Source organism: Channa argus, chromosome 10 (assembly GCF_033026475.1).
Source record: "Channa argus isolate prfri chromosome 10, Channa argus male v1.0, whole genome shotgun sequence".
NCBI lineage: Eukaryota > Metazoa > Chordata > Actinopteri > Anabantiformes > Channidae > Channa > Channa argus.
The window spans coordinates 18,676,286-18,688,881 of record NC_090206.1 but is presented as its reverse complement, the minus strand read 5'-3'; the positions used below and the strand labels follow the sequence as shown (position 1 = coordinate 18,688,881).

Genomic DNA, 12,596 nt, shown 5'->3' with positions numbered 1-12,596 from the left:
ATCAGGGATGGTAGTGTGCTTCTTGATTTGCAGCTCTCCCTGTTAGGAATTAAAAACCACTAGAACAGTCAATTTATCCAAGTGACTGTTAGACCTTTGATATTAGTCTGTGTGACTGATTTCCTCTGATGTTAATACACTATTGAGTTGCTTGTGTTTCTTTCTTTTGTGAATCAACATGGCATACTATAAACCAGCAGGGCAATAACAGATTTCACATAAAGTTGGGTAACTAATTCCCATGTTTCTGTGTCTCCTTTCTAGTTGGGTTAATAACTTTGGTCATGAGGGTCTTGGCCTTCTGCTGGATGCTTTGGAGAAGCTGCTGGACAAGAAACAGTGAGTAATATCTTATGGCCTCCCATATGTGCTATTTATAAAGTTACCTATGCCGTTTATGTGATAACAATATCTTTTATACTTTTTTTTCCAGGCAAGAGAATATTGATAAACGGAACCAGCATAAACTCATCCAGTGCTTGAAAGCTTTTATGAACAATAAGGTTTGTATGACTTATCAAATGTGGAATTAATGTTTCTTAAAATCCTAAATGAGCTGAGATTCAAAATCGGGTTATTGCTATGAAATTTCATTCCATTATTAGAGATGAAAAAGAAATGTCTAATGTGTTGTACCATCAAGTTAAATGCATAAACAAAGTGTCTGTTTAAACTCTTTCATTTCTAATAGTTGGGATCAGGTTGGGATAATGGGAGAGTAAATTGAAGCTAATTTTACCATTTCAAACCCACACTCTCAGATCTTTTAATTATCCTTTTTTGGAAAGGTCTGCTTCATTTCTCAAAAGTAGCACATGAGAGATGAGCTATTGATATTGCTTCTCTTACAATTAATCCCACATGTGGTCATCTCTACCCATTCTTCAGTTGTGGGGAGACAAAAAGGTACAGGAGACTATAAGCATTCGTCCCTGTAGTCCTGTCCCGAATTGAATTAATTCATCATCCTCTCCATTTTCTCCAATGGCCTCGTTGTCCCTCCTTAAAGGAAAATTAAGGCCAACTATAACTTACGTACATTTGAGCTTTTTTGTATCATTTATTTTTTTCTTAAAGTAAAAGTTCTTAAATAATGCAAATGGTCTCATTAATTTATAACCAATGGACCCTTTTGTCATTCTAACCTCCTTCACACATGTCTGACAGTATGGACTGCAAAGAATCTTGGGAGATGAGCGAAGTCTGTTGTTGCTGGCGAGGGCGATTGACCCCAAACAGACCAACATGATGACGGAGATTGTTAAAATTCTCTCTGCCTTCTGTATTATTGGAGAGGAGAACATGTAAGTTGAATTCACGTTGTCTGAGCAGTTTTCACAGTGCTTGTTGCATTCATCATCGTTGTATCTATCATATATATATAAATATATAGATATATCTATATCTATATCTATCTATCTATCTATCTATCTATATATGAGATATATCTATATCCCCACTCATTCTACTTGTAAATGATCTCACCAGTCTTTAACAAGATATTGACAAAGGTAACGGTCCGGTTGGCTAAACTGGAAGCTTTGGTTTCTTTTGCATTTGTACAGGTTTTGAGAAATTAACCATCAAGGGTGCTCTGGTCCCTTTTCAAAACAGTCTGTTTAACTCGCATAATCCACAGGCCTTGGTGTAGAAGGTTTTTGTATTACTTTTTTATGTGGACACACACCAGAGGTTTCAAGGACAGGTATCTCAAAACTTTTAAAAGTGGAAAATAAAGGTAGATACTTGTAATGGTAAGAGATTTTTTTGTGATATGGGTGAACTGACCCCTTTAAGTACTTTTGCCTATTTTCATTTCCATGTTGTAAATAAGTTTTCAGTATTCAAGGTTGAGTGAGGGAAACATTTTCTTATCTTTCTCAGTAAATAACAGTCGATATTGAAACGGCACAACACCATTTCAAAATCCTGAGTGATGAGAAATCATCTGGTCTATCGCTGCTATGTTTACATGCTCTGTAATGTTTCTGAAACAGCAAGAGGGAAAGAGATGACTTGTTCTTGTAAACACTGCAATATCACTATTGCTTCAATCTTGTCCCAATGGGTGGCATGTATTCATACAGAGATTGCACCACATGCATATAGTTTTACGTGCTGTTGTCATACTCTGCATTCATAGACAACCCAAGACAGTATGGAAACCTGGTGGGTCACATGGTCAGATGATGCAGTTTAGTCTGTTTTTAATGTGTTGAACTGCTCAGTATAGTTTGCCATGGACACACAACCTGGATGACAGCTTATAAATTGGATTTAGGGGAGTGTTTTTTATTGTTTCCCACAGGGCCAGACTAGAATAACAATAGCACTTCAAAGTCAGTCTGTATGCAGTGGTGGAAATAAACAAGCCCACAAATACTGTTGGAGTAGCTGAGTTCAGCAGTGTGTCTCACATCTCTGACCATCCAAATAGGCCTTTATGCTTTGTAGCTCTGACTCTTGCTGTGATGGTGCATGATTTCCAGTGTTTTTCCAAGTTACACTATATCTAGGAATGTGATTTTCTTTTTGTTTTAAGTTTAACACAGTCTATTTTTTATTTCAGGTAGTTTTCTTATTTTTTTATGGGTTTGATTCACTTCAGTTTTCTTAAATACAGTTGCAGTCAGCAACTACTCCTAAAATGTGAACACAACGCCATATAGTAGAATATGATTATTATCAAAGAGCAAATATACAGTAACACTATACATTACTTTTTCATTAAACATAAATATTTGGTAAATACTACAAGCCACATTGAAATATTTAGAAAATAAGATTGTAAAGTGCAATACAGTGCATTTCAATATCTGAGTCAAGCTTTTTCATTTAACAGCATGGATGTAATGAGCCATTACAACTGTCCATGTTTAAGAAGTTCAGTTTCAGCTGCATCGTTATCGTCTATAATTACAGCTGTGCCAAAATGTGAAAAGGGCCTGTTTTAGGGGCAAACAAGTTGTCTGTGCTTACACTGGAATGAGATAAGATATGCTGTATCTTAAAAGGCTATTAATTTTATAGGCATGTGCATTTGAGTGTTAGTTTTGCAAAGTTTACACAGTGGACATCATGTTAACCTGAAAATACAGACAACTAATCACAACTAGTTCTATTTAAAGCATTCTGAAATAAATTATTGTTCATATCAGCTTTACTTAATTTAGTCATGGCTTTTGCATATATTCTGTGTATAATTCTTTGTATAATCAGCGTGCAGCATGCATGCAAACACACATAGCTACGTTTAAACAAACACTACTAAATCATTTTAGATACTGTAGCATACACTGATAAGCCACAACATTAAGAGTGGTGGTCTTAATAATGTCATTAGGACATGAGTCAGGATGTCCACTCTGATCAGTCTGCAGCTACACAGCAAAAGGTGATACACTGTGTGAAGAGGTGGTAGAAGTACAAACATTCAATACTCAAGTAAAAATATTGGCATAAAAAATTACTACTTAAAGTACTACTTAAAATTTGTTACTCAAATAAAATCAGATTATCTACATTTTAAAGTACAAAAGTAAAATTACTTTACTAAGAGATCAATGTATTTTAAAGGATACTGAATATGGTAAATATGGCACAGTAATTAAGTAATAAAAATAAGGTTCAAAGATTGGTGTTGGTAAAGGTGGAGCTTATTTTAAGCTCTTTTTGTGCTGAGGTGGTTAACACATAATAAAACATCAGCATTTATTAGTTTATCATATTTTTTATAAAAACCAAAGGTGAAAATAATTTTGTGGCTGATCTGTGTTCATCTATCTTACGCTTTCTTTTGATTTTTCAAGTGCTCAGGGGAAAAGTGAAGTAAATATTGAGATCTTTCCCGTCATCCTAGCGGTGTATGAAAATATACGTATACTCTAGAAATGACAGCCAAAGGAGCTGAGGCGTCACTTTCTTGCTCAGAAACATCTTTGCCAACCAGTGTTGTGACGCTGGCTCGTGTTCAACACCCACTTCAGCTGACAGCATCAAAAGGGAACACGACAAGTTAAGCAGATCTTTCTTGCCTTTTTTGAAGCGTCGTCTGAACTGGCTTTAAAGCCACTCAGTATGCAGCTTCTCATGGTTGTCTGTAACTTCATAACCCCTATCACACAGCAAGGCCGTTCCATTTATCTCTGTGTCAGGCTCACTCCACACATACACTTCAATTGGTCAGACACACCATCTAGCTCACAAAGCTGCTAATATTTTACTCACTTTTTGGGTTGACACAAGATAATAAAAACGACAAACTCTATGTGTGGCACGTGTAACATGTTCAGTTATCTTGTGACATTTGACGTGGTCCAAAATACCTAAACTTAATTACTGTTTTGTTAAACAGATAGGAACTTATTTAAGAGCTAATATATTCCACATAAGTACTTAGTACCTTTTTTAATTGCATTTCTCTGTGTGTGTTTTAATGCGTGTAACACAAAGTTTCTTTCTTTCATTCACAATTCAAAGACTAAACTTGTCCAATGCTTTATTTAGCTGTGTTGTCTGGAGCTCTCATGAGTACTTTTAATTTGCTTGCCTTCTCAAAAGGTGTATTTGCACATTAGTCTGGCAGGTTCTGCAATAATTTGCACCTCTCTCATCCATTCAAATACACTCAGTTGATTTGACAGCTAAACACATTTGCGGTAAAACCCTGTGTTGTCCAGCATCACCTTAGTAACAACCATGATGAAGTATAAATTGGATACTGCTGGCGTAATTGACCAGATAGCATACAAAGCAATGGAAACAGTAGCATTTGTCAGGATGACCAAGGACTGGCCGAGTAAATGTGCACATCATCACACAAGGGAAGATGAGATACATGGATTTTGAGCTGAAAAATGTGAGTAAATGTCCTGTCAGTGAGGTGATAAAAGTGTTTGTTGACTTTTGTGTTTGCCCTCTCCCTGCTCTGTTTTCTTTCAGCCTGGATAAGATTTTAGCTGCCATGACAATAGCTGCAGAGAGGAACAATAAAGAGAGATTTGCTCCAATTGTGGAGGGACTGGAGAACCATGAAGCTCAGCAGCTCCAGGTTTGGAATCACACACGAACAAGCTGTTAAAGTTTCTGCTCAACATTCATTACTGCACTTTTAGAAGATGATTTCTTTTTGAAGTGTAAGGGAGCTTCCTGGTTTAGTGGCAAATGTACTGACGAATACAGTATCCACTAAGCTATTTTAAAGTACTATACTGAAGTCTGTATTATTCAGTTTAACACCTTTCAGGAATTTGTGTATGGGCTAAATTATAACCCATATATATTCATGCTAGCTATAGTGGACACACACCTGGCAGAGTCCAGTGTCAGTGATTAAAAAACTTTGATTCCAGGTAAGATTGAAATTGACAGTTGTCACTCTGGGGCCCATTGTGTCTCAGCCGTCTCTGTACACATGTATGTCTCTGCCTCTGTGTCTTTGTGTCCACTTGTCAAGTACACAACACCTCTAGCTGCTGATGGGATGTGATCGCAGGGCTATTGAAATGCGCCTAGGGCTCAGTCATCAGTGCTTTAATCAAAAACCCCTTCGTCTCAGCGCCGGTACTGAACCCATTCTTTCTGTGAACACCACAAAAATGATAACAATAAAAAAGCAGAGAAGTTGAGTTCTTCTAAGCTTTTAGTCTTCTTTCATTCTTACATTTTCTGCTCCTCTCACTGCCTTGCTCATTTTTTCTCACATCTTACAAACACTTCCCCTTGCTTTTTTCTATGCCGCTGTCAAGTTGTTTCTCAAAGGACTTGGTGTAAAAGGGCAACTAAAGCACCATACCTCTCTTCATTTTCACTAGTGTTCTTCAGCAGCAGGAAAAAACTATACAACAGCAATAAAAACACCACTTAAAACATGTTTCTGTGAAACCAAAAGTAGGAAATTAGTTAAGGAATTACTTTTTTAACTGCAGAGATTGGGAAGTCATGAAGAAAAAGGCATGAAGAAAACTGATGAGGCGGGTGGTGGAAGAGAAAGTAGATATTCTTTTATTAGGAGGCTGTTGTTTTTCCTTTAAATTTTGCCATTAATGAAATGAAGCTCTGCTAATTGTGAAGTAAATTAAAATGCTTTGCTGATGCAGGGGGCTCAAGGAAATTAATAGACTTTTTTTTAAATCCAAAACCTGTGATGGGTTGTAGAACTACACTTTGCTAATGCGATTAAAATGTGTTTTGCCGTTGTTCAGGCTATGCTCATCTGCTGAGCAGAAGAGAAACTCTGCATTTCAACTTTCAAACCGTCCCTGCAGTACCACGTTTAATTACGATGTTTAGAACCCCCATATGGCACCACTGCAGCTGTAAACCCAACACTGCTAATGCCCCCAGCCCCAACCTAACAGCTTCCTACTCCAGAATATATGACTGATGTATGTTCGAGGTGCTTGATGTAAGTATCAATCTGTATGCAGGAGAATAGAAGGAATTTTTCATGAGCTCCATGGCTTTCTTCAGTCACATAGGTTCTGTGAAGATTTGGTTGAGTTTCTTTTATGTATCTGGCCTCTGGTGTATACAGTAACATGTCAGGTTTCAGTGCATAGCCCTTGCTTCGAGGCCCTCTAACGCTTTCTTCGATATGGAGGAGTCTGTCATGTTTTTGTTGCCTGACACTGACGGCACATACATCCCTTACTGCAACAAGCTTGTGCTTTTACAAGGGAACATGCAGTATCTACATTGCATGATATAAAAAATTCCCCCAAGTTGTGCCTCTGCTACTTATCAGGACAGTACAATACAGTAAACATAGATATGGTTTATTTTACTGTAGTTCTAATGTTTTAAATGACTTGAATTTGAAAATTTAGGAACAAAAAATGTGGAAACACTTTTAGGGGAGAAACAAAATCAGAGTTAAAAAGCAGTATTTTTTCATATTTATAGATATTACATGCATTATCTGCTGTGATTGATACAGTGTATTTTCCTTCATACAGGTATATAAGTAGTAGTAGTTCAGCCATTAATTTTAGCAAAGCAAGAGTTTGAATAATAAAATAATAACTTCGAAAAATAATAAAACCAAATCAGGATACCACACAGACATTTTGTGGCTTGTATTAATAACACATACAAGACAACAGTACAGGGTCAAGGTAGCAATTCACATCCTCCTCGGGAATCCTTCACCCTGCTATCGATTGTCTGTCCAAGGAAAACTTTCTTATACATGGTATGCTCCCCAGAAACACCTTACTGCTCATTATAATTCATCAACAATTTCCTCTTAACCCCCTTTTCCACCCAACACACACAGAGAAACACACAGGCTTACACTTGGAGACTTTTTCAAACCAATAAATCCATTAATAATGCACGTCTAGTCAATAGATGTTCCCGACCTGTTCTCCCAACCCCCATCTGCCATCTCCCTTCTGAACTATCCCTCTTTTCCTTTACTTGTTTCCCTTATCATTGTAGTCTTCTAGTTTTGGGTGGGAGAAGGAAAGTTTTAGACAGAATAAACTCTCCAAAACACACATTAAAGAGAACACAACAGAACATTCAATTGAATTCCATAACCTTATCGGAACACTTGTATGTTGTATAAGAAAGATTTATTTTCTGTCCTTTCGGCTCCACCACAGGTTGCTTGCATGCAGTTGATCAATGCCTTGGTTACCTCTCCTGACGATTTGGACTTCCGGATACATCTGCGTAATGAGTTCTTAAGATGTGGCCTCAAGAAGATCCTTCCTGTGAGTAATCAAGCTATCAGAGAGCACATAGTTGGATTTTTTACATGCATTAAAAATTAAGTTCATATTTTTTTCCTGACTTTGTAAAAAGAGAAGTGGCCCAAAGTATTGTTTTATATTTTCGGCACCAGTCCGATTCAGTCAGTTTATTCAACCTTCCTGTCATAAACAGTACTGTTTCACTTTTGGTAATCCTTTTATAATAATATAATATACAAATGGAACATGTTTGCATATGCAAATACAGCATCCGTAATGCACATATGCGTCCGCCTGAGGGCAAGTGGAAACCATAACTCCATCTAGCAGATTGGTGGCTTTACAGCAAAATGAAATACAGTTTGAGTAGTATTCATGTACTGTATGATTAAAAGCAAACTCAATATAAGAAAAAAAAAGCCAGTGTGTGTATGTACCACCGAAAATAATAATTAAAGTGGTAGACTGTTTAAAAATATAGTATAGGACAAGCAAACGAAGTTATTCTAGTAAAATGTTTATGACATATATAATGATGTGGTGTGAGTGAGTGTACTTCATGTGCTCTTATAATTTGATATATAAACACACACTGCTAGTATAGCGGAGTATAAACGAGTCACTGTATGTGTGTGTGAGTGTGTGTGTACGTATGGTTATTGTATTCAGATTTTTTTATTGTCATTTTAAAATGCTCTCTTAGAAGATTATTCTTGATTTAAAAGAGATAATTAAAATTTCATACTAAATACCCCAGGTGTAAAAATAATAGTTGAATGCAGACTAAGTTAGTGACTTGGAATCACAAACGCTTGACATGTCACTTGAAAAAGAAATAGAAATAAGAATAGGTTATTAATTAGTTGTACTATCAGTCTTAAATGCAAGAGTATTTGCTTGTGGTATTAGCTTGTGTCGAGTGTGGCACTGCTACCACCTCCTCACACAGGTCACCCTGGCATCATTATCAACAAGCTCAACAACACATCTTCACATGAGGCGATGGCAAACAAGCTCCAGCTCATCACTCAAGCTCTCATTTGTAGTGAGTGGGGTGAACGTGTCACAGAGCCAGTTGTTAATAAGTCATCCCAGCTGCTCCTGTTGATTATTACTATCATTACTTTAATTATCTGCAATTCTTCCCCCTGATATGAATGAGTTATTTACGAATGCCACGTTCACCGCTTTTATGCCAACATTCAAACTGACACTCTTTCATCTAATTATGAGTTATGCTCAGGAGTCAGCATAGCTGTTGGCAAACAAAAACTCTCCACTGAAAAGAAAGCACACTTTGTTTTGTTCTTGTAGTCCTTGACTCGTGTATTTGGCCCTCCTCCTCTTCTTTTCTTCTTTTTGTGCCTTTGTACACCTCCCTTTGAACCACTCTTGCTTAAGACAAATGGTGTACCCACAAAATGGTGCAGGCTGATTGATACCTGCAGAAATTGGGTTACATTTGGCCCTGTCTCTGTCGGTAAACTCTACTGCCTGTGATTCATAGAGAGCATTCCTGTAGCCTCCTGTGGCTGGAACAGGTGTGCAGTAATATGTACTGTCTGGAACACGTAGTGAGACAGTCCTCACTAAAGCTGGAATAGAGAAACTAATACTCTAGTACTTAATTTCAGAATAGTTCTGGTAAACAGTAACATTACAGTAAAGCTCTGACAAGATGCAACATCAAAGTCGAGTATTTGTACAACATACAAACACTGGAGTAGTAAATTGTTAAAAAGCTATATCCAAATTATTCTTTGTAGGTCCTGTGGCTGTTATGATCTACATTACAAAGATGCTTTATATAACTTCACATTTTCAAAAGTCTACTGCATGTGTAACTCATTCTAGGAGCTCAAAGAGACAGAAGAGCTCGACATCCAGCTGAAAGTGTTCAATGAGAACAAAGAAGAGGACTCCATTGAACTCTCCCATCGCCTGGATGACATCCGTGCTGAGATGGAATATCCTTTTGTTTTCCCTCTGTGTGACTATACCATTGAATAGGCCTGCATAACTAGCAGCAAGACATGAGTGTATATTGTGGGTTTGGTCGAGCTTTACAGTTGAAGCCCCTCATGACTTGAGTTCATTAGAGAGGGATTTTTTGGAGCTGGATCACAATATTCAGCTCCATCTCTGACCAGGTATACTGGGTACATAACCCTGTCATCTTAACCTCCCACATCTCCACTGTTCTTTTTTATTTATTCTTCTCCTCTTTTCCATTTCCTTTTCTTTACCTCATCACTCTGTTCTTTCTCAGTTAAGTAGGATGTTGTAAGTCATGTGGAAGACATAAAATTGCCCTGTTTTCCCTCTAGAAACATTTATAATGCACAGCACACATAAATATTTTTATATTGAGTTATATGTTTAAGGTTTTGTCCGTGTCTCTCTCTTCTGTTTTAGAAATGTGAATTTTCTTCCTCTAGCTCTCTACCAATGTCCATTTAACTCCAAAAGTGCAGAGCAGATGTTAATTAGGTGAGCAGTAATATAGTCCCAAGTTGGAAACTTCTTCAAGCATTTCTGAGAAGATCCTTTTAATAATTCACAAATCTTCTCTAAGGCTATGTATGAATGGCTGACATTGTGAGCAGACAAACCAGACACTGACATTGTTATGCAGATGTTCATTCCTGCAATGTATTTCTTCCACCAAATCCCACAGTTCTAGTACAGACACAATGTGCTGCTGTGAGTGACAGTTTCTTTTGACACATGTTGTGAGGGTAGGAGGTTGTGTATGTGTATGTTGAGAGAGATGATGGAAGGGAAAAAAGTGCACCTGGATTAATGATGTGCTTGAGCAGGTTCACAAATGAGAAGACCCAATGTTTGTTTCCAAGGACAATTTGGTATTGATCTGCAAGCTCTGGGCATGACTCGAATACCTCGGCTACCCTGTGTCCCCGTGCCTATAGCACACAAACACACACACATCCATACATGATATCAGGCAGGTAGTATGTCTACAACCTGAACATTGCATATATGTCTAGTTTCTCCCAGTAGTTTCATGAATATTAACCTGGAGAGGCTCGTCTCCTCTGCGTCCGGCTCAGGTCCAGGTGCCGCGGAGGTGACTCCAGGCCACTAATAAATATTAATGAGGTGTGGAATGGTGATTGATTGACCGCACCGCTGACTGGCCTACATCACACTCGACTGCCACTCATGTTTATTCATTATTTGAATAGATAGTGTAAAGACAGAGTGAGAAAGTGAGCACATGGGGGGGTGTCATCGAATAGATTGGCATTCTGCATTAGGTTTATGTCTGCAGCTTAGTGATAGATGAAGCTAGTTGGATACTTTCCCAGTCTCAGCTCCTTCTCATGTCCTCTCAAATGCTGCTGTGGCGAGGCTATAATTGAATCTCACAGGATTGGTAATTCTCCCAGGTTTCATACTCGGCTAACACAAGGGAGGGAAATGATACTTTAGTGGAGCCTTTATTCCCATCCCTCTCTCTCTAAAATTTGATATGGGGTAGGAGTTTAATTACAGATGTTGTTGAAATTAATAGGAAACGTGTCAAACAGTATTTAAAAGAATTGATCTACTTGAATTGCACAAGCATGGTAAGATGATAGAGAATCCAGAAAAGTCATGTTTCTTTTATTAAAAATAATTATTATTATTGATAATCTCACAAAATCTTAATTCATTAGCTGTACAGTAATCTGAAGAAAAATGAAATGCAGTGAAAATATGGTAGACCACTTCCAATCTTTGGTTGTCAGGTGTTTTTGATCCATGACATTAATATATCCCCCAAATCAGTTTTAATAGTTTTTGTAGAATTACTATTTGGCTTTAATTTGACTTTAATTTTATGTGGATCCACATAGTCGACTACCTAAGAATTTAGTTTTTTGCATGTGCATGCACCTTTTTTTTTTTTACAAAAAGCAAAAGGCAACATATTTAAAACACAGGCTGCCACTGTGTTTAAAATGTCACTTCATCACTTTGGAGTCAGTTTATTGCACTGTGTAAATATTTTAACACACATTGTCAGGACCAGTGCTTCAAGTTTTGATGGCAGTCAGGTTGTCATTATAGTTTTTCTGCCCGTGTCCACATATCTTATTGCACTTTTCTAAACATTCTCCTTTGGTAAATCACAGGAAAATGTATTTAATGGGTTCATTTTCCTAAGTTCTTTTCTTCACAGAGCTACACTTTTAAAACACTATTATAATTGTTAGAAAAACAAATGTATTATTTTCTTAATGAATCTTGTACTACATTTTTCACATACATATACAGTATATATTGAATTTTGAAATGAATGGGATTAGATTAACATGCTTATACAATTTATGTGGTATAAGTTCTTGAAAAGTTAAAATGAATAACAAATATTTTATTTTGTACTTGCCCCACTAACAAATGCTATCGAAATAAAATACAAATCAACTACATATGTAGTATATAATATTTAAACAGAGAACAATAAATAGTAAGACAGATGTCAAAGCCATCACTACCTCTTCCTGGGGAAATAAGACAAAGACATATAATCAATACCTTTTGCAAATTTAATAACACAAGTTTTTGCTCCTGAGTACATGTCAGTTTCAATCTGTGAATTAAACCTCAGCTATATTTTTGCCCTGCAAATGATTTTTGGTTTAAACATTGAAATCAGTGAGTTTCTCATGTAAGTAATTTCCTCTATCTCAAAAGGTTTCGAGTGACAGGTAAACAAGAGTGAGCATTCTTTATTGCCAATCCCACTCTTCAAGTTAGCTATTTACACTCCCCTGAGAGTGAGAGGATAAGAGGAATCACATCTCTGTTTGCTTTTGCCTGTCAGGAAAGGTGAAGTACTGTGGAAAAGAAATACATTGTTACAAAGGAAGCAGTAACTAAGACAATTTTAAA

The 12,596-nt window shown here is 37.0% G+C and overlaps 1 protein-coding gene across 8 annotated transcripts in view; it reads left to right on the top strand.

Moving 5' to 3' along the window:
• Positions 1-12,596, top strand: part of diaph2 (diaphanous-related formin 2) — a 352,014-nt gene that overhangs the window by 105,857 nt on the left and 233,561 nt on the right. For all 8 annotated transcript variants that reach the window (XM_067517868.1, XM_067517862.1, XM_067517865.1 and 5 more), the window contains 6 exons: positions 265-339; positions 434-503; positions 1,168-1,304; positions 4,942-5,050; positions 7,608-7,718; positions 9,552-9,664. In XM_067517868.1, the coding sequence (XP_067373969.1) occupies positions 265-339; positions 434-503; positions 1,168-1,304; positions 4,942-5,050; positions 7,608-7,718; positions 9,552-9,664 (615 nt within the window). The remainder of the gene's footprint in view (positions 1-264; positions 340-433; positions 504-1,167; positions 1,305-4,941; positions 5,051-7,607; positions 7,719-9,551; positions 9,665-12,596) is intronic.